General features: G+C 36.9%; 1 protein-coding gene across 1 annotated transcript in view; it reads right to left on the bottom strand.

The window, feature by feature from the left end:
- Positions 1–1,447: 1,447 nt before the first annotated feature.
- ZW10 (zw10 kinetochore protein) overlaps positions 1,448–23,548 on the bottom strand; it is a 42,989-nt gene continuing 20,888 nt past the window's right edge. The window contains exons 8-16 of the mRNA XM_072611071.1: positions 15,879–16,042; positions 15,133–15,315; positions 13,172–13,410; positions 11,166–11,237; positions 6,370–6,539; positions 5,389–5,519; positions 4,754–4,885; positions 3,918–4,120; positions 1,448–2,049 (exon numbers count right to left, since the gene is read on the bottom strand). Coding sequence (XP_072467172.1) covers positions 1,929–2,049; positions 3,918–4,120; positions 4,754–4,885; positions 5,389–5,519; positions 6,370–6,539; positions 11,166–11,237; positions 13,172–13,410; positions 15,133–15,315; positions 15,879–16,042 — 1,415 coding nt within the window. The 3' untranslated portion in view covers positions 1,448–1,928. The remainder of the gene's footprint in view (positions 2,050–3,917; positions 4,121–4,753; positions 4,886–5,388; positions 5,520–6,369; positions 6,540–11,165; positions 11,238–13,171; positions 13,411–15,132; positions 15,316–15,878; positions 16,043–23,548) is intronic.

Below are 23,548 nucleotides of genomic sequence, written 5' to 3'. Positions count from 1 at the left end.
CTGTTAGTTCAGAGAATTTTTTTTCTTTCTTTGAGTTGGATTGGTCTCACAATGAAAGAAGTGTTCCTGAGAAGTATCCTTAGTTAATTACACTTGGCTACTATTCCAATGAGAAACCAGATCATCTCTTCTGGTTCCTCTCTGACCCGAGTAAGAAAAGAAAGGAAAGTAGTCAGAATGACTGGGTGAAAAGGCCTGAGCCAGTCCTGTGAATGAAGAGGGCCAACCTAAGAGGCAAGGATGGCCCTTCCTAGGAGGACACAGTGGAAGAGAAGGGAGTACTTTGTGCTAAGAACCAAGACAATAGTTGTGGGACAATGTGAGAAAGGGATGATTATAGTAATAAATACCTAAGGACTAGCAAATAGTAGAAATCAAGCCCACAAGCATTTATTAAACACCTACCAGTGCTGGTCACCAAGCTAGTAAGCACTAAGTGGAAGGGTGCAGGAAGAAAATTTTTAATTTTCTGCATATCTCAGCTTCAAGATGAGAAATAAAAGCCAATTTTACTTCTGACACTATCCCAGAGGAGAAGGTGAACAAAATTGCATCCCAGAGAAGTTGTTAATATCTCTTAATACATATTGCATCCCAGAGAAGTTTGTTAATATCTCTTAATAACATATTCCTGGTCAAGAAATAAATAAAAATGTCTGGACTACAAAGGTTCAACTTTGCCACTGATGATGCAATCATGGAATTTCAGAGTTGTAAAGTACCTCACCTAGTCATACCTCCCACCCACTGAAGGAATCTCCTCTACAGCACATGGAAGTGGTCATCTAACCCCTACCTGAATACGTCCAGTGACGGAGAACTCACTGCCTCACAAGTGCAGAAAGCTTTAACTGTTGTCACAATTCTCCCTTCAGAATCACACTGGTCTAATCCTTCTTTCACATGGAAACTCTTCAGATATTTGACGACAGTTACTTAGTGTCCTCACTAAGATCTCTCTGACAGTAGAAAGCTCCTTAGTTCCTTCAGCTGATTCTCCTAGGTCCCAAGTCCCCTCAAAATTCTGGATGGCTGCCAATGCCCCCCCTAAAACATGAGATAGAGAAAAATGAGATGAAGCACAAACAATTCATAGGAACAAGGGTCAAGTCCTAAAGTCCAACTTTCTTAGGCTCCCACTGTACAAAACATTTACAAGTCAACCAAAATTCCTAGGATATGATGAAGTGCTTCTAAAAACGTAGTGGCTAACAATGCCTGAGAAGGGGAAAAACACATTAAAGAAATGTATAGTTCTCAACATGCACTGCTGGACAACTTAAAGGATAACGGGGTCCCCAGTAAGCATAAGAGAAGATGACAGATCACCAACTACCCTAGTGTGGCCCCTCTATGTCAATAAAGGATTTCCTTTTCATAGTGCCTCAGAAAGCCTGCTGGTTCTCCACCTCAGAGGCTCCCTGGCATCAAACACAACAAACCATGATTCTGAAAAGTGTCATTTATTGGAAAGGTGATATACAGAAAGTCCACCTAATAACTGTTAGGCCAACTAAGGTGCTGGAAACTCCCTTCAAAAAATATCCTTCCCACAGGGAAGTGGATGCCAGTTCCCCACTAAGTCAGTGTCCCTGATTTCTTGGTCTGGAATCAGGGGCCACTTCCTCCTGGGACACAGCTCCCAAAAGACCCTGGAAGCAGAAGAAAATAATATTTTCCCACAGATAACAGGAAGTCCCCCGAGGCGCCCTGCTCCATTCCATCTCTTGTCCTGCTGATGTGGCACATTTTCTGCCAAATCTCACTCAGGCTACAGACGTAGAACAATCTTTATATAAAGTCAAACTCCATGATATTCCTGCAGGAAGTTCATCAAAATTAACAGGCATTTCCAGAGAATGGCATAAGTAACGATGCCAGAAGAAGATTCCTTACGATGATAGGGTGGTTTTCACAGGAAGTTGGGGCTATTTAATTTTAGCAAGGGCAGTTGCTCTTCTTTCTGTGTTCTGGAACAAGGCCCGGATTAAAGCCTTCACTTCGCCAGAGGAGAAGGCAGTTGCCAAGGGTCCCTTCCCATCAGCCCACCTGGAAAACAAAAGATACAATACACGATTTTTTATTGGATGCACAAAATAGAAGCAACTGGAAAGAGTTTCTTTGTTCTGTTTTGGGTATGTTTGAACCATAAACAAGGGCATCTATTGATCTTCCTAACCATTTCTAAGGAAAGTCAAGAGCAAAGAGGGATAAAACAAATAGGGATGTCACTAGAGAAAGAGAACAGGCCAACGAATTGCGTAGCTGAGGCAGTCTGTTTTCCTTTACTCTGAAATCACTCAGTCCGTTTGAATTTGTTTATAACAACTCAACTCTCATGGCTAGAAGTCTACTATTTTTCAAAAGCAAACCAGCAACAGGTAAACTAGAAGCAAATGAATGCAATAATTCAGTGTTAATAATTTCAAGAACACAATCTGCTGAGAGAAGGACGATTTGACAAAAATTATTAAAAATATAAAACAGTATGGCAGAAAGTATAGACAGACCAGAAGAATATACCATATACCACAATAAATTCTAAATGGATAATCACCTATAAGTAAAAGGTCACATCAGAAAAAATATTAAGAGAATGGGAGGAGACAAACCTTTAAAAACTATAATCAGAGGCAGAATGCGTAATTAAAGGACAGAGGAGACTGCAAAGACAAAACAGACAATTTTGATTATATAATAAAAATGAATATAGCAAGAATAAGGAGAAAAGCTGTCAAGAGCAGAAAAAAATCTGTGCTACTCTTCTGGTAAAAACACAACGACTTTTCTAAAATATCTGATACTCCTTTTTTTTTTTTTTTTTTTGTCCAGAGGAGAATAATGGCTTTTCAGATGCTGTCAAAGGGTCTTATACCCCTAAAAGTCTATAGCAACTTGTATCCCCTGCAAGTCATCTTTCTCTTCCCCAGTGGCCTGGTAAATAACAAATGAAGCTTATAGGTTAAAACTTTTTGCTAAATAAGTGTTTTATCAGAAGTACTTTAACACAGTAAGTAGGAATTTCATTTACATGTTTCTATAATGGGGAATCTAGGGAAAACAGTTCAGATACAACTAACCTTACTGGTCTGCCATAGTCATATCAAAGGAGATGACTCACCAGGGCTGTTACAAAGAGAGAAGAATCTAAGACCAACTCAGATCACAAGCCATATCCCACTAAACCAACAGAGATGTAGCCTTGGAAGATAGTCAGTAAGATGTCTATCAGCAGAGGTATGTAACACATATACCTAGAGAGAGACTGTCAATAGGACAGCAAAAGCATTTGTGTCTATGTAATTGAACAGAACTACTTTATAACAACATACACTACAGTCTATGCACTCAATGAACATAACCAAGACTAAATGATGGTGGTGAACAGGAAACAGCAGAGGAAGTTGTCTTTCACTAATGCCTTCTCAATATTAAATAAAAGTGAATCCTCTTCTAGAAGGGTATCTACATGGCACTTAAATCTTGAAAGCAACTGAACCTCATGCAGAAAAATTGTCCAGCAGTCTCTGGTAGGCAGTGTGCACACTGCACACACATAACTCATATCATTATAGTGAGAAGTCCTTGTAACTAACTCAAAGAAGTAATCATTTTCATTCAAGTTCCAGAAGGCAGTAGTAAATGTCTTGCCCATTACCTGCACATGTCAGAGCCCCAAATATTTAACAGAGACCAAGAGAATATTAAAGTGGAGTTTACATATTACCTAACCTAAGAAAATGGCTGCAAGAGTAAGAAGATACCAGACACAATTTACCAAAGGAAAGAACTCAACTACTATTTTTTAAAAGGAAAGGCTTTCAAGTCTTGATAAAGTCAAGGGGCAAAGCAAATCACTATTGCTTAATGGTACTAATACAAAGGGGCGCACGCCTCCAGAGAAAAGTTATACGTACCTATCTCCAATTTCTTGCAAGCTTGCCTGTAGCAGCAGCATCAACTCTTTGAATGACATCCATTTTGGCACATAGATAGGAACCTCTTCTTGAAATTTCTTATTTTCATTTTCTTCAGGTAATGGTGTAAACACCTGGGGTCCTTCTTCCACTATTGTTTTGCACAAAGAGTACAACCTGTCACCATCTTGGGTAGAAATGTCCTGGCATTGAACAAAAAGGAAATGTAAAGGGGAAGGAAAGATGTGGGTCATGTTGAAGTTGGAGAAAAACGTTTGATGAATCTTTGGTGTACACTATCCAAATATGTTAGGTAAAACAATATATCATTCCGACCAATTTTAGCACACCATGTCAGACACTAGGTTTCATCAGCTTCCTGACACTATTCCTAAGTTAGAATGACATGTAAATATGCTTCAACAGATTGTCAGCAATTTTTTTACCTGCCTGAAAAAGCCTATTTTTTCAGTAGAATGTGGCACAGCTTGCTGCAGAGCAGGGAACATTACAAATAAAGGTTTGGGCAACTCAGGCATCAGTAACATCAGCTGGCAGAACCAAATCAATTTTCCTGTAGATATATACACATGATTCACATGTGTATATGTGATATACACATGACATACAGTATGGAATAGGCATCTTTTGGGGGTTAAGGGCCAAATCTAAAACTAAAAGGAAAAAAGATCACCTATGAGGGTAGATGCAAGACATTCAGTCGTTTTTATTGAGTGATGGAACCTAGAAATGGTGCTCATTATCCTTGGTAAAATGAGTGTGGAGGGAAAGCTCACTTCATCTGTACGCCTGCTGAGTCATAATATAGCACTTACCTCTAAGGAGGTGATTCTGCCAATGATCTCAGCAATGGCGGTGTTAAGTAGGGTCCCCATGGCTTTGCAGTATATATTTACTGGAAGCACATCTTGCCACACAACTCCAAGTCTTTTCAATTGATGTAGTACCTGGTAGCAGGACATATTTATTTACTTTGGAGTTCAGTTTTTTCAGAACCAAATTTAAAATATTTTCTAAGGTCTCACTTTCACATAGCTAGAGACAGAAGTAATCAAGAATACATGTTTCTTAAATACTTAACCTTCAGACACTTCTGCCCCATATCACAGATGAAAAAACTACAAAAGAAACCTTAAGTCCCTGGAGCAGGGCAGGAGGGAGAAGAAGATGAATCAGAATTGGAAGTTACTGATTCTAGTTTCCCCAAACCCTGATGCAACCTTCAATTACTTAGTTACCAATTTACATATTACATATTAATCATCCTCCTGTATAAATGGAAATTATCCCATCCCATTGGCTCTATGGGACAACAAAATAAAGGGAGAGGCCTTCAATGTGATCATAAAAGACATGAAGATTCACCAATGAATGTGGTTTTCTCACCCTCTCGGTTACATAAAAAAGGCCCTCTGAGGGCAAGAAACCAGTTAGCTATGTAGTCTCCCACCTGCCGAACTGCTCTGCTTGCTGCAGAATAATTATTTTCATCATCCATGTTTGAAAAGTTCCTTGCACTTGACAGTCGTTCCAGAAGCTCTCCCTTTTGTGCCCTCATCTGGGCCAGAAAACATTCTGTCCCTGTGATGAGAAAAAAGACACAAAGGAGGAAGCTGCTTAATTTCATGTTGCAAAACAAAAGGGGAGGGAAGACAAGCTAAGGACCTGCTCTGTGTATCTGGAGACAAATGCTAGACAGCATCATAAATCTACCAAGAAGTTCACTAAAAATTAACTTCTAATACATTAGCCACTTTCTCCTAGTATAATAAAGAATCCATCTGTAGTGGTTTGCCCAGAGACAGAATCAGCAAAGAAAAATCACTACTCAAGTACCCCCTTCTACAGCAGGGGAGGCTATATATTATTCTGATATCTCTACACTACCTAAGGGAAAATTCAAGAATTGAAAGACTAAGTGATCTGTATAGATTTTCTGCTTTTGTCAGGCTATCATTATAGGAAATATATTAGTTTATACCACATTTCATTTCCTTTGATTTTTAATAATCTCAAGAACAGCTTAAGGGAGTGTGGGGGGAAAGCTCTCCTGGGTTTTACAGTAGAACAAGCTCTGACATTAGAGTGCCATTACCAACAATGCTAACGGAATTGTCACAATACAAATCTCATTACATGTCATTCTGCTGACATAACTCCGATTTGGTATATTCACTGCACGCCTGCAATGCAGTTGGGAACTCTAATGTACCATGAAATCATGTCATGAAAAGTACTCTGGTACAAAGGCTGCCTTCACCTTGTAAAATTAAATAACCACTCACACTTGCAAATTCAATCACCATACACTCTCTAATCTAGCTCAGGCCCACCACCTCATTTCCAGCCCTCTCATTCATAATTTACAAAGATGGTGAGCTGAGGTTTGTGCTGTCAATCATGCCTTCATGATATCAAAGGCTTCAATTACCAAGTCTCCTGAAGCCTGGTACAAGATCCACAAAAGTAGTGGTGCCATCACAAAGAACAGGGGCAAGACGTAACTTGAACTGATGCCCCAGGGTCAGTAAGTGATGAGCAATGTACATGCAGTTGTTGTGATGAATGGCAGCCAGCTGGGGAAGTTTTTGAAGGTTCTCCCTGAGTGAAAGAAGGTGGAGAGAGGAAAGAAACCAACCATTAGTCACGTAAGGGTAAATGATAAGGAAAACAAATCCCTTGATTGCTCTGCATAAAGAGTGCAGTGGGTTTCCAAAAGACAAAGGGTCAAAGAAACAGGAAGTTTAAATGCTCTAAATCATGAATAATCAGAGAAATATAAATTAAAACAACTCTGAAGTTCCATTTCACACACATCAGATTGGCAAAGGTGATTTAAAAAACAGGAAAATGACAAATGCTAGAGGGTCTGGAAGGGAAACAGGTACTTTAGTGTACTACTGGTGGAGCTGTGAACTGGTTTGATCATGCTGGGAAGCAAACGAGAACTAAGGCCCAAAAGTTACTAAATTGTGCATACCCTTTGACCCAGCAATACTACTAGAACTATATCCTAAAGAGATCAAAGAAAGGACCCATATGGAAACTGTCTGTCTGTCTGTCTGTCTGTCTGTCTGTCTATCTATCTATCTATCTATCTATCTATCTATCTATCTATCTATCTATCTATCTATCTTATCTATCTCTCTATCTCTCTATCTATCTATTCACCTACCTATCCGGAGAGATAAATATATTTAAAGCAGCTTCTTGTATAATGGCAAAGAACTGGACACTAAGGGGATCCATCTACCAATTAGGAAATGGCTGAACAAGTTGTGGTATATGAATACTATCATGCCATAAGAAATGATGAAAGGCTCAGGGAAACCTAAGAAGATCTGAAGACACTGATATAAAGTGAGAAGAACTAGGAGAACACTTATTTACATAAGAATATCGTAAAGGCAAACAACTTTGAAAGACTTAAGAACTCTGATCAATACCATTATCAACCACAATTTCAGAAGAATCCTAATATGCTACCCATCTCCTGAAAGACAGGGGACAGATGTACACTGAGACATATATTTTTTTGGACATGGACAGTATAGATACTAGCATATTTACCATAAAGATTTTATTTTTCTTTTTTTTCAACGGGGAAGAGAAAGATGGGAGGGAAAGACAGATTTGTGTTCAGTGAAGAAAATAAAATTTACATTGAAAAGAATTCAGTGAAGTTGTACATGACAGCCTTGACAATTTCACAGAGTGAATGTAGTTGTCAACACAAGTTGACTTCTCTCCTCTCTAAACTTTTTCAATTATAGTCATTTCACGGGACTTAACACTTAATTGGTCAATAATTGTTTGTCTCTTCAACTACATTTCTGGCTTCCTGAGGGCAGGAAATGATATTAAACTTTTATTTTATATCCTACAATAGAAGACACACAACGAATTAATTCTCAGTTGACTGTAAGTTTTGACAGAAAATCTTAGGAGTCAGTAGTCAATACTCTAGGAAATATTCCCAATAAAGTCAGATGAGAGAGATAAATTCAGTGTATTTAAAGAGTGAAAAATATTCCTGGCCACAGAAATACCACCAAGATCAAATGTCTCGATGAATATCTGGGGACGTGATTTTTAGTTCAGGTGAAGGTTTTCCTATCTTTTCATTCAAATGATTAAGTAACTGATGCAATGGGAATTTCAAACTCAAGCAAGCAAATGTAACAAAAATTAAAAGTAATCAGATTTCTCCTCTGCAATAAGATGACAACAGGTATACTTGTTTTAGAACAACCCCTTTTAGCGAAATGTAGGCTTACAAATTCTTTACCTTACAAAATGATCTTCTTTCTGAGAAGCAAGTAGTTTTATTGACATGTCATTAAAAATAGATAGCTGAAAAATCTTTTGAGACAAGTGTACAGTGATTTTTAAATCACAAAACTTAAAACATTAAATCATGGAGACTGAAAGCTAGAGGATTTTTGGTTTGTTTTTTAATTTATGCTGCAGAAACTTTACTAAAGGGTCAGTCTTTAAACAGATAAATGAGAATGGTTTGTTTATACAAACAGTTAAATACATACAGAGACAACTGTGAAGAGTGGGAGGCCAAATCTGGCAAGTTTCCAAGAAAGGTCTTAAAATAGTGAATATGCAAGACCCTGGGAAAAAATCCTCAAAGGGAAAATGCAGTGCATTTACTGAGCATTATTCGCCCCAGGGAGCAGTTTTTAAGACATCAGCACTGTGTCTTACAAGACACAGCAAAGTGTTTGGGTGTTGTGTTGGGGGTACAAAGACAATAAAAGGCCCTGTACTCAAGGGGTTTACATTCTCCAGGAAGGATACAACACGTACATGAGTGGTCAGACTCAATATATATACACACAGTTTCCCTGCCTCCATCAAACTGTAGCCAGTTCCTCCCCACAGGTTCTGATCTTAAAGTACCAGATCCCTGCTCTACCAGAGAAACTTTCTGAGGGAGGTGACTTAGCCAAGATTAAAGCTGAGACCTGAGGCTGTTCCCCATGGCTAAAGATGAAAAGAACCACTATTTATACAGTCAGACAACATGGGATTCAAATTCTGCCACTATCAATTAGTGCCTGTAAATCCTGGACAAGTCATTAACTTAACAGAGCCTAAGTTACACCTGTATATGGGAAGATATTGTTCTGAATGGCCTCCACGGTCCTTCCAGCTCTATCTCTGTGTCTATAAATGTAGAATCACTTAGGGAGGAGAGACAGCCAACAACTGGAAACTTGAGGTATAAGAAGTGGCACCTGAGCTGGGCCCTGAAGGCAGTTGAGGATGCCAAGAGAAGGATGAGAAGAGAGACACGAACTGAGGCATGGGAGGCAGGCTGTGCACACAGAGAAGAGATGGAATGACATCCAGCACCATTACATAGGCCAAGATAGGTGGAACACAGTCCGATCGGTCTGAAATGAGTGAAGTCAGAGTGTGGAGGGCTTTACATGCCGAGCAGAGATGTTTGTATTTTATCACAGAGATCAGGCCTGAGTAATGCCACTCTGAACGCAACAAGGAAGAGAGACTGAAGAAGGGGAAGATGCAAGATGGGGAGTGATCACAAGAGTCCAGACAGGAGGCGACAGGGACCTGAACTATGGGCATGGTTGTGTAAGTGGGAAGAAGGGCATCAATGGGGAGGCTCTGTGTAGGGAGAATGCACAAGACGTGGCCCATGACTAGAGACAGAGGGCTGAAGGGGAAATCTAAGAGTGGGAATCTGCCAACTGGAAGGAAGTTGGTGCCCTCTACAGACCAAGGGAAGAAATAATGAAGGATGGAATGAGAGTGATGAGACATCGACAAAAACCTCAAAATTATTACTGTTGTTGACAATAATAATAGTTCCCACTTATTATACAAGAGCTTAGAGGTTTACAAAGTACCTTACCTATAACAAATCCGTTATTTAGGTCATGGCAAGCAAAGTTCATTCTACAGATGAGGAAACTAAGGTTCAGCAAAGTTAAATGCTTTCCCTAAGGCTTTAAAGTAAAGAAGTGTCAGGTGGGGGGCTGAACCCTAGTCTTTTGGTTTCTCTACCTTCTTTTCCCCTCTACCTTCCTACTTTTCCACAGACATCCTAACTTGCATTTACTGAGAACCTTCAAACCAACAAGTGCTTTCAAAGAAATTATACTTTGACCTCTTCAAACTGCTTCATCCCAATGGACTAAAAGATTTTGAAACTGTATTATCTTATTTTTTTAAAAAATCACAGAATCAAAGATAGAAAGGGATTTCACAGGGCATTTAGTTTACCTTGTACCAAAATCATGAATCTAGCTAACAACCTTCCTGAAAAATGGTGACCCAATCTCACTTAATTGGCACATCTCCCATATGCAGATTTAGAGCTAGAAAGAACCTTGAAAAAAATGTAGTCCAACCCCAACATTTTACAGAAAAGGAAACTGAGGCTCAGAGTAAAACTTAATTGGCAGGATACGACTTGCCAGTGTTTCTGAAAGTCCAAATACATTCTGAAACATTATTTCTTATAGCAATAAATGTGAATGAGTATTTATATAATGTGGCTCTCCCAAAGTAGTTGCTAGCACTTTCTCAGGAACAAACAGAAAATCCTTTGAAATCCACAGAAAATGACATAGAGGAATACAAAGAACTATATACATGTGAGGAAGATATCACTCTTCCTAAAAGACAAGGCTGAGCTCATCCAAGAGGACCCTCAGAAATGAAACAGCATCACGGCCAAAGGAGACTGTTTCTACACATCAGACACAAAAGTTTCAGCAGGACCACAGGACTAACTAAGGCTATTTCCTCCATTCTTCTCAATCAGGTGGCCCAAGTCCGTTGCCAAAGGTGCAAATAAACAGTATTTGAGATCTGGGTTTCCTTCTTCTACCTATATTCTGCCACTGATGGAAGTGTATGTATTAGGAGTCAAGAAATGGCCATCAAGCAGTTAGGAGTCTGACCAACTCATTGATGATGCCTGAAACTACTATCAGGTATGTACTGAGGTTGATCACTTCTCCTTTAAGTGTGTGCTTTCAAAGGGTTTCCTGAATTCTTGAGTATGATTTTTTTAATAAAACCTTAGAACCAAAATCCTGTCCATGAGAACACATATCTGACATGATGTGTGAAAAGGAGAAAAGAGAAAACATGACTTGCAAAAAAGTGATTTACAGCAAACTTTTCAGATGTACACTTAGGGTGCACATGAGGCACACAGTCCTCTTCCTGTTCAGTACTTACTTGTGATATGTTGGCACAACATCATGAAACAAATGAAAGATATTCCTCACTGAGTAGAAAAGCTGAACGGCACTGGAGAGAGAAAAGAATGATTTAAATGAAAGGCAGTTTTTCCAAATGCAATCATTTCAGAGAAAATGGAATCTGCTCATTCCCAATGATGTGTTGAAAATTAAAAAAAAAAATTGTAATAAAGTGTATCTGAAGCAATACCAGCCCAGGGGAGACTCCAATTGCAAAGAATGGTTGACTCGATACTGCTGGGAAGCACAGCTCACCTAGCTGGATATAAATTGTCAGTCATAACTTGCTAAGTAACTGGCTAACAATTTCAATGGATGCATTAGAGACCCCAAACCTTCTTTCTCTCCATGATTCTGTGTCCTCCAGCACCCAGAGTATCTCTTCAGTAACAAATGGAGTTAAGCCTCAAGCAAATGTCACCTTTCCACTGACGCTAACTGTAAAGGGCAAAGCATCAATAAAGGCATTCGTTTGGCTCTTTCAGTAACAGTCTGACTTTTAGGATCCCTCTTTCCCCCTCTTCCCACAATGCAAATGGACACACTAATATTTCCAACATGGATTCTGAATCACCTTCTCAACTTCAATTTCAAGCCATTATTAAAATTCATAAAAGAGGCAACATTCAGCTTTGTGTATGTTACCAGATCAGAACACAAACTTCCACACCTCCCTCCTTTCCAACAAGCCAGATACTGTGTAAATTTTAGAGTGGTCTAAGGATATCACAGTCATGATTAAGCTAAAGAAATGTAAATAAATATGCTCTGAAATGTAGACAGAACAGCTGTCCCTTCCCTCCCGACCAAACTGGAACAGAACACAGAGTTCATTAACAAATAACTGCTGAAGCCTTGGTATGAGTGTGCATTCTAAAGAAGTAGAAGATTAAAGATGGCCAGCATACAAAGAAATCTGACATAGAAGCCCAAGGGCAGCAACAAAATGATCAAGCCAGACCCTAATCAAAACTGAGCCTTAGTCAAAATAGATGCTTACAATTTGCATACAAAACAACAATAACTAAAACTTAGCCTGTAATTCAATCTGGTCCAAGAAGCACCACTTCTTTTCTTTAACTAGGAGGGTAGAAAAGAACTAAGACGTTCTGTGGTAAATATGGAACACATTTTGGGATGCTTTGAATAGACAGTAACGGGCCCTAAACAACAAGGTCTATGTCTCTCCTATTCTTTAACTTGATCAATCAACATTTACCATTTTTAAAATATACTTTTAAAAGGGCTCTAACAGCTCAGAAACAACTATGGTGGCATGTATGCGCCAAAACAACTTTCCGTCTCCAGAGTTAGGATATAAATGGACCTGGACTCATAAGCCTAATTCAATTCAATAAACATTTCTTAAGCACCTATTATTTGCCAGGCACTGCACTGAGAAATTTTATAACAATTATTTCATTTGATCCTCACAAAAGGAAGTTTTACAGTTGAGGATGCTGAGGCAAAGAGAGGTTAAGTGACTTGCCCACAGCCACAGAGCTATTAAGTATCTCAGGTCACAACCGACTTCAGGTCTTTCTAATTCTGGGCCCAGCACTTATATCCAATTGTACCACCAACTGTTTGGTAAGTAGCTACATGGGTGTGGACACCCTGCCAGTACGGGGACACTTCCCAGTCATGATAAGGTTGTAGGTCACCACTATCTTTCTTCTCTCCTAGATACTCTGGGATGAAGGGGACCAGACAAAGGAGACAGATGGGAGACTGGGAATACTGACAGGCCTGGGTGGGGGCAAGTAAATTTTCCCTTAGGGAAGAAATCCTAAGCAATGGCAAAGAGAAGGAAGTTCATGTGGTCACTGGCTGGGGGCCCAGGAGGCTAACCTTAAGTAAGGAAGAGACTTCCGTCTTGCCACAAGTACAAAACTCCAACTGACTTTCTTTTTAACACATTTCTGATTTAGATATCAGTTTCGCACAAGTCAAAAACTTATGCAAAAAATTCAGAATTCTTACCATTGATCACTGCTAGTTGTTGCTTCCAATAAAGTCTGATAGGCCAGCTCCATCAGTTTCTCCACAGATTCACTGATCCGGCATGTTGGCAAAGAGAAAGAATGCTCACCCAGTTTATTTTCAGTGTCTAAATTCATCATTTCATTGTGCAGACTTTTGGATGCTTTTTGCATTTTGAGCTTGGTACCCTCATCAGGGGCTGGTAATTTTGGCAGAGCTATCTTAGACTGTGGACTGATCTAAGATTGAAACAAAAAATATTCAGTGTCTACAAAGTAATTCAGAAACAAGCATATAATGTGGCAGGGTCTCATGTAGGTTACTCTTCTATCAAAAAAGTCATGGTTCCAATAAGGGTTATTTTCAAATCTGAGTAAGTGCAGCTGAGCCTTAATGACTACCAATCATAGGGCAGAAGCTGTCATTAAAAAACAAGCTAACCCACTTACAGTACAGAATACAGACATTCTTATCTGTAAGGATTTAAGAATATAAAGGTATGAAACTGACCCAGCTTTTACATGAAAATATTCTGTCCCTGCATGAGGACAGAATCTTCAAGAATCATCTTGCTAGATCATTAAAACTACAGTTGGTCTTTTATTCATCATAATCTTATAATATCACATTAATTGTCCAAAATATTTACATGGACCATTCCTCAACTGTATGCTAGTTTCATCTGAAAAATTCACTTATTTGAACTATTCTATCCTCAAATAATATGTAGTTTGAGAAACTCAAATACAATCAAAGCTAGAGTAAATGAAATATGATTAAGTTGTAAAAATTCTTGTTTGAACAGAGAAACCTGATTAAAAGATATGCAACTGAAAAAGATGAGCCTGAGGAAGATAGATGGGGATTCACGAAGGGATTTGAGAATAGAAAGTCCAGGAAGTAACAAGCACGGGGCTTGTTACTGAGCTCTGAACAAATTTTTCAGGGAAACTGGAGATAGAAAAAGGAAAGTACTTTAGAGCAAGGTCGTGAAAGAGAAAAACACTGAAGAGTTTATATAGAAAGGATAAAGCTACTGCGATGGAAACAACTTTGGGGATCTAAAATTATTCTATTGCTGGAGAAAAGACAACTGAGTTCAATGTGAGGAGTTTCAGATGAACTCAGAGGAACTTTCAAGGATGGCAGTTTTGACCTAGGACTGAAGGGGAGATAGTGAGGTCCAAAAAAGAAAGGACCTTATTTTTTATAGCCAAGTAAAACAACTTTAAAAACGTGACCTACATGAATACATGTGGCAAACTAAAGTAATACAATTTCCTACCTGCAATCTATCCTGTTCTTTCCATATATTCATACCCTCAAACTGTAGTAAAATTATTTAAATGGTTTACTGAGTATTTTATGCTATTGTGGACACAGTAGAAAGGTGTTTATATTTACCCAAAAAAGTGGGTAAGAAAGACAGGAGTATCAGGGAGATGTAGAAGACCTCAATCACGTGTATGGTAGAAACAACAACTAACTAAATGAAAATGAATCTAACTGAAGAAACTCTTCTTTATGCTAAGCTGTATTTTTATCAAAATTGGCTTTAAAAAGTACCTGGCACATAATAGGCACTCCACAGATATCTGATTAAGAAATTAAAACTTAAGGAAAAAAATGCGCAGGACATGAAAAAGCTAAGTGGTCTTGAATCTAAGTTATATTTTTTAAGGCTCTTTCAGGGTCATTTTTAGTACCTTACATACAAAACCACAAAAATTCCCTTTTGAACAATCATGAACTTGAAGTGCAGATAGAGCTTGTTTATTTCAAAATGCTACAATCATGGGACTTCATAACTGTGCAAGGCCTATGCACATCTGTCACATGTGTATACTGAAATACATTTCTAAATATCATACCAGCCTGAGCAAAACTTAAGAACTGTAAACTGACTTCTTTCACAAATTAGCTGCTTCCCAGATATACCATAAAAACACGAACACTGGCACCTTCACAGTGTTGTGAATCTCTGATGTCATTAGGTTTCTTGCTGCCACAATCACATCTTGGCACTTCTTGTTAGCAAAATGAGAATTGATATTCCGAGCATATTTCAACAAATCAGTTGTATCTCCTTTTAAAAATCTCATACCCTTAAGAGCATTTTCAAATTCTTCAGTAGACTGTATCACCTAAGATGAAGAATGACAGAGAGAGGCTGAGAAATGAAGACGTAAAACAAAGAAAAATTTCATTCAAAACAAAAACAGTAAAAAGGAAGGTCCAGCACATGGAGAGAATGTGTGAACTCATAGGCCTGGTCATTTTAGAGCCTTTTTTTTTTTTAACCAAAACTGAATTTGTAAACATCCTGGATTGAAATTTCAAAGTAATTTCAAGGTTGCAAAAGTCTTTAAAATGCATGCATGCATTTTGGCATTCTAGGAAATAATGAAATCAACAGGTATTTCACAACTGGCAGACATTAAAAATGATCAATATTCAAAAGGCTTTGATTAATAACTCTATAACTAGGAAAATATATGTCCAAAAGGGATAGGAAAAACCATGGGGGAAAAATATGATAAGGAATTTCACTCTGCTCATAATTAATAATTTAATTCATTTAAAAATCCTCTTAATTTACAACAAACTATAAAGAAAAATATGTACACATATATACACATACATACATACATACATATATGAATATCAACTAACAGTCTACTGTAACCCTTCTGGCATCTGTTCTTACCTCTTCATACTGTTCTAACTTGCTGCTGTTTGTTGGAATGGAATAAACCAAACAATCTTTAATGAGACACTCAGACATATCTTCCCAGATCATGTCACCCACGATCTCTGCCAATACAATCTGAGATACTTTTTCATCTTCCAAAGCATCCCCAAGAGGCAAGTCTAAATTCAGAAGAAAAAGGTGTATCTTTACAAGCAAACTTCAAGGCAAGAAATGACACCACATTCCGGTGTTGTTGGGTTCTTTTTTTCCTACAGCCTCTCTCCTTCAGTCTTCTAGAATTTTCTAAGTTAAGATGGTAGGAGGGTGAACACAGAAGGAAACAGTTCAGACAATTCTATCCCCATCTAAACCGACTGTGACGGACAATATATTCTCCATGATTACTATCATTATATTTTTTGCTGCTCAGAGAGATCTGTACTTCAAGTAGCATAACTAAAAATAAGGCATTAGCCAACTACATTATAATCATCTACCACTGAACTGTACTTTGGTTCCACAAGTGTACATAAGTGCTGCTATTGAAGTTGACACGCAGGTACTTGATGGCATTTGCTCTCCAGTTGCTAAGATGATAAATTTTATTCACCAAAATGTCCCTCAGTTTCCACATCCATTTTAGCACCTCTGCCAAAGCTGTTGCTCATCTGCCCCTCTAAACTGTTTCTTGGGGTTACCTACAAGCACTGCTTTTTTGTTAATTTGTCAAAAGCACAATATTAAGTTTATTGAACAGAATCCTTTCACCTGCTCTTTTTTTTTAACTCTATCACAATAATTCTTCTAATGGCTATTTTCCAATATTCTTGCATTCTTATATGCATTACTATGTTAATCTTTTAACCTAGATTTGGGGACTAAATGGTTAATGTATAACATACAATCTCTGCAGCATTATTAGGCTTGGCAGTAATGAGTGAATCTTCAAATTTCCTAAGTTCAAGGGTATTTCATAATATCTAAAAGAATCATCACTAAAGTTTTTCAACTCTATACCAAATGTACGTATTTTTTTCTCTGTCTTTTTTCTCATACCCTGCCCATTCCCACTTTTTATTCATCCTGCCAGGAATCTCCTACTTATCCCTACTCGGGACTAAAAAAATAAATAACTGATCCGAGATCTATTGTTTCACTACCTGCTCCCTATAAAGGTTAATCAAGATTTCATAATGTATACTGTGATTATAAATCAACGAGGATTTTAAAAGCAATTTTCTATGTGGTAGGCATTGTGCCAGAGATAGAAATACGAAAATGAGCTAATTCCTGCCTTTAAGAGGTTTATATTCTATTGGAGAGATAATATATACATATGAAGAAGTACATACGGAACATTCAAAATAAACTGAAAATTGGTGAGAGAGGGCACTAGCAACTGGGCAGATCAGGAAGGGCACCATGTAAAAGGTGTGGTGTATAACCATAAGGGATTCTAAGAAAGGGAGATGAAAATGAAGTAGATTATGAGCTCTGGGGGCACTCACGATAAAGGTACAGAAATGTAACGTGGGGTGTCATGTACAAGAAAGACATGAAGAGGAAGGCCAGCTTGACTGAGCATTAGCACACGGGAAGGGAATTAACAGTCTACTGTAACTTCTCTGGTATATCTGTTCTTATCACTTTATGCTCTTCTAACTTGCAACTTTTGTTGGAATGAAATAAGCCAAACAATCTTTAATGAGACACTCACATATCTTCCCAGATCATGTCACCTGTGAAGGGGAATAATAAACAATGAAGTTGAAAAAGTAGACTGAGACTAGGTTGTGAGGGGCCTTAAAGCCCAAAGAAGTTTATATGTTATCCTAGTGGCAACAGGGAGCAACTGAAGTTTACTGAGTAGGGGAGTGACAAACGACTTCGGCAACTGCACGGATGAAGGTTTGAACAGGGAAGAGATTTGAGGCAAAGAGACCAAATAGGAAACTATTGCAATAGTCCAGGTGAGAGCTGATAAGATTTAATCAATGAATTCTAAATTGCTACAACAAACATATAAGTCTCAGGCAAAAAAGAAAATCCTTATTGGTCATTAATTAGACAACATATTTGGTTAAAATGATATGGAGGGGTACCACGTGACCTGTTTGTCAGACTGAATTTTATTTTTTTGATCACAAATACCTTTTCTATACTACAGTTTATATACCACAGTATCCCCAGGTACTTTTTTACAACAGTAAAAAAAAAAGTTGTTTTTTTAATGATTAATTTATAAACCTTACGACCTGATTTACTGTAGAAGTAATCCTTTGGGAGTTTTGAAAATCACCAATGAAAATTATAGGTATGCATTTTATCATTTATTCACATAATTTCTTCCAATACTAAATAAGAGAAATGGAAGAGAGAATGTCATTATGTGAGCAACTAGGTCCCAATTTGGTAGTATCTTTGGCAATCCTCAATATTTTCTGAGATTTTCATCCTCATTTACTAAAGATTACCATATCCACACTAACAGAAGGAAAAATAACCTAAACCTCCTAATATTTCTCCCCTTCTACAGCAATTCTTCATTTTAGAACAAAACATTGTTTCATATGAATTGTTTTTTGTGCGAAGGAAAGAAGGAAGGAAAGGCAATGTGGTACAGTGGAAAGTGTGCTAGATTTGAAATCAGAGGACTTAGGTTCAAATCCCAGCACTCCCACTTGTTATTTGTGATCTTGGGAAGATTTTCAAAAACCATCAGTTCCTTCTTCTGTAAAATGAGAGGGTTATGAGTTTAGGAATCATTCCATAATCTGAATAGGAGATCAGGGAGTCAGAGTCAGAAATAACCTTGAAAGTTAAGTCTAACGTCTTATCCAATATCCAATGTTTTCTACAATATCCCTGGAACATGGCTATGTAGCCTTTGAATGCCTCCAGAGATGGGGAGCTATTACAAAGTTCTTTAAAAGAATCTTCAATGAACATTTATTTAGCACCTACCATACACAATGCAAAGAGGTATGAGATTTGAACATAAAAGGGGCTGAAATCACACATCAGAGTAGGAAGGAGCCTCAGGACTCCAACCCCTACAAAAAACATGGAATCTCTTCTACAACATTCATGACAAGTCACCATCCAGTTTGAAGGCATTCAATCAAAGAGGTTCAACACCTTGTGAGGTGGCCAATCCATTTTTTTAACAAGATGTTTTTCATTATATTGTACAGAAATCTGTCTTCTGCTACCTTCCATTCACCTGCTAAACTATCTCCCAGAACCAAACAAATCTAATCTTTCTTCCACATAAAAATATTCCATAATATCTATGTTTGCCCGCCCCACCCCAACCCACTCCGCCACCGTACTCTACTTTTCAGCTTTCTTATATGCTTTCTTTCCTCATTAGATTATAAAATGATAGAGGGGCCCATCCTTCCTTTTTGTATTGTATCCCTAGCATTCAGCACAGTGCCTGGCTCAGCAAGCATATCATAATAAACTTAAGTTTACTGACTATCGACTATGTTTACAATATTCTTTCCTTTCAAATTTATATGTTGCAAGAGTAGAATGATCAGAAGATTTGCAGGAGGTATAACAGGGAAGGGTCAAATTCCTAGCCCTGGCAAGATTCTAGCATTCAAAGATAAACAAGGAGGTGATAAAAAAAGAATGTATACTGAAGATCTTTACCATTCTTCTAATCTTAGTAGCCTCCTTTCTTTTAATCCTGCCCAGGCAACAACAAAGCTCATTTTGCTCAAAGTAGCCTACTCTGAAGTAGGAGCTGTTCTTTAGAAACAGAATAAAAGGTATGTGTGCCAAGAGGGGGTGAGTATACACAGGATATTAATTTTCTTGATTTTCTTCTCAAAACTGGGAGGGGGCGGAGAAGGATGTACATATTTCTCTTTTATTGCACCTAACAGTACTTGGTCATTAACCAACATCTGATGTTACATGCTTTTAAGTTTATATAATTTCATAATAGCAAGACTAAAAACTGGAACCACAAATACATTCCTTGACTTAATCTTGTTGCAGTTACTTATTTTAGTTTTTATTATTCCTTTCGTGCCAAAACTGAGTGGTTTTATAAGCTTTCCTTTAACTTTTGTGTGATTAATCCTTCTTAATCACAGCAAATCTAGATTATTTCTAAATATTTCTAAATTACATCTCAAAAAATTTTATCTTTTCTGAGCCTGTACCTGTTGATCACACTGACATATCCTTTCACTAGATATTTTGAGTTGCATTCATTCAGTAATTCTTATGACAATCCTCTGGCCTAAATTTTAGATCTCACCTAAGTAATTAGCACAGTGTCCTACACAAGTAGCAGTAATAACAAGAACAATTACAATTTCTATTAATCTCTGAAATGTTTTGGTATTAAGCACTTAATAAATATTTGCTGAGTAAAGTAATCCATTCAGAGATCCATTTATTTATATATCACTATTTTCAACAGCTTATGGACCTATCCTTTAAATATGGAAAATTTACAAAGAGCTACAAAATGTCAATGTGGAGTAAACATGGTATTCATCCACATGTTTCACCAGAAGACCATATGCAGTATTATCCAGTTTTATATTTAGAATCAGTCCCAATGAGTGAGGATTAAATGATATCCATTGAAATACTAGGTCTATACCACGAAGAAAACCAAAATAAGAAGAAAAGGACCTATATGTACAAAAATGTTCATAGTGGCTCTTTTTCTGGTGGCAAAAAACTGGAAATTGAGAGGGTGTCCATCAAATGGAGAATGGCTGAGTAAGTTATGGTATATGAACGTGAAGGAATGTTAATGTGCTTTAAGAAATTATGTGAGGCAAAATCAGATAGAATGAATTAAAGACCTTAATCCTACAATGCACGGTTTACACAAAACACATTTGAAACAGGGGGATACACACACAGTAAAGGTAAAAGGTTGGAGCAGAATATTATGCTTCAGACAAAGTAAAAAAAAAAAATCAGAGGTAGCAATCCTGATCTCTCAGACAAAACACAAGCAAAAATAGATCTCATTAAAAGAGATGAAGAAGGAAGCTACATCTTGCTAAAAGGCACCATAGACATAGAAGTACTATCATTACTAAATATATAAGCACCCAGTGGCACAGCATCCAAATTCTTCAAGGAGAAGTTAAGGGAGTTACAGGAAGAAATAGATAGCAAAACTATACTAGTGGGGGACCTCAACCTACCCCTCTCTGAACTTGCTAAATCTGACCTCAAAATAAACAAGAAAGAAGTTAAGGAGGTAAATATAACTTTAGAAAAGTTAAATATGGTAGACCTCTGGAGAAACCTGAATGGCAATAGAAAAGAATATAACTTTTTCTCAGCAAGACATGGCACCTACACAAAAACTGACCATGTACTAGAGTATAAACACCTCCCAATTCAATGCAGAAAGGCAGAAATATTAAATGCATCCTTTTCAGATGATGATGTAATAAAAATTACATGTGATAAAAGGCCATGGAAAGATAGACCAAAAATTAATTGCAAAGTAAATAATCTAATTCTAAAGAACAAATCATAGAACAAACAACAAATCATAGAAACAATTAATAACTTCGTACAAGAGAATGACAATAATGAGACAACATACTAAAACTTATAGAATGCAGTGAAAGCGGTTCTTAGGGGAAGTTTTATTTCTTTAAATGCTTACATGAATAAAATAGAGAAAGAGGAGATCAATAAATCACTTTTTAAAATAAACTGAAGAGAACAGAAGGGAATTGGGAATTCAACTAAAAAAGTCACAAAAAGACAAATTAAAAATCCCCAATTAAATACTAAATTAGAAATACTGAAAATCAAAGGAGAGATTAATAAAACTGAAATTAAGAAAACTATTGAACTAATAAATAAAACTAAGAGCTGTTTTTTATGAAAACACCAATAAAATGAATAAACGTTTGAATTTGATTTAAAAAAAAGAAAGAAGAAAACCAAATTACCAGTATCAAAAATGAAAAGGGTGATTTTACCACCAATGAAGAAGAAATTAAAACAATAATTAGGAACTATTTTGCCCAACTGTATGCCAATAAATTTGACAATCTTAGAGAAATATTTAAATTGCCCAGATTAACAATAGAGGAAATAAAATAATTAAATAACCTCATTTCAGAAAAAGAAATTGAACAAGCCACTAATGAACTTCCTAGGAAAAAATATCCAAGGTCAAATGGATTTACAAGTGAATTATATCAAACATTTAAAGAACAATTAATTCCAACACTACATAGACTATTTGGGAAAATAGGCAAAGGAGTCCTACCAAAATCTTTTTATGATATAAATATGGTATTGATACCTAAACCAGGAAGAGTCAAAACAGAGAAAGAAAATTATAAACCAATTTCCCTAATGAATATAGATGCAAAAATTTTAAATAAAATATTAGTAAAAGAAATTGTGTGAAGAAAAGTTTCAGAAAAATCTCTACACACTTTATACGAACTGATGCAGGGTGAGGTGTGTAGAACTAAGAAAACAATTTATACAACAACAATAACATGGTAAAGACAATAAAAATATGTAAGGAAGAGAAGGTTCTTTGAAAAGAAATTTAATTAAAAAAAGAACAATGGTGCCTCATTCTCAGAAATATGTGCTGCTAAAGAGCTGTGCATAAATACAGAAATCATGTGATATAATGGGAAAAAATCTTATGTACTGTATGACTATAACAATGTAAAGGAAAACAGCTGTGAAAGACTTAAAAATTATGATTAATGCAATGACCAGTCAGGACTCTAGAATATTCAGATGAATCATGTTTACCATACTTTAGCAAAGAGATATAGAATGAGAGGTGCAAAAAGAGACCTGTATTTTCAAACAGGGACAACATGGGACTGGTTTTTGTTGTGCATGACTACACTTATGTGTCTTCATGAAGTTTTTTTCTTTATTTTTGCAGCGGAAAGAGAAGTGATAATGATAATAATATATGAAGAAAGAAAAGAGATCAATAAATCACTTTTTAAAATAAACAAGAAGAGAACAGAATGGAGTTCAGAAGGGGATGCAGACAATAAAGACAGTGTTAGAATTACCATGAATAGAAATATTCAAACAAATCCAAGCTATTTGTAGTGGAGAGTCATAGCTTTATATATAGTCTTCTCTTTTTCTGATCTTCTTTGTATAGAAAAATATGAATGTTTCTTGATGTTTTTCAAGTTCACAAGTAATAAAGAAAAATACTTGCACTGCCTCCCTCATAGGATGGTTGTGAGAAGGATACTTTCCCACATAAATTTTAAAACACCAGATAAATGTGAATTATTAATGCAACTCAAATTTCTTTAAACATGTTTTCTATTACTTCATACTATAATTTCAGAAAAATGGTCCCCAATTTTAAAATAACTCCAAAACATAATTTTAAAATTTATATTTGCATTTAAGATCACAGCAAGCTTCTAGAATCACTTATTTCAGGAGGGAAACTCTAATAAGTCAGTCAAATATCATACCTGAAAATAACTTGTGTCAGAAACCAACAACTGCTAGGAAGGTGAGGGAAAGAAAATTCAGGATATTATCCGTTAAAATAAAAAGATAGCTGCTTTGAACCACTTTTTCCCCCTGGACAGTTTCCCGTATTTATGACTTTCATGTATAGACCTCTTTCCAGAAAATTTGATGGTGGAGCTATAGCAGCAATCCATTGTTGTCCAAGT

The sequence above is a fragment of the Notamacropus eugenii genome, chromosome 5 (assembly GCF_028372415.1).
Source record: "Notamacropus eugenii isolate mMacEug1 chromosome 5, mMacEug1.pri_v2, whole genome shotgun sequence".
Taxonomy (NCBI): domain Eukaryota; kingdom Metazoa; phylum Chordata; class Mammalia; order Diprotodontia; family Macropodidae; genus Notamacropus; species Notamacropus eugenii.
Note: the sequence above shows the minus strand (reverse complement) of the source record. Positions and strands in the feature narration are given on the sequence as shown.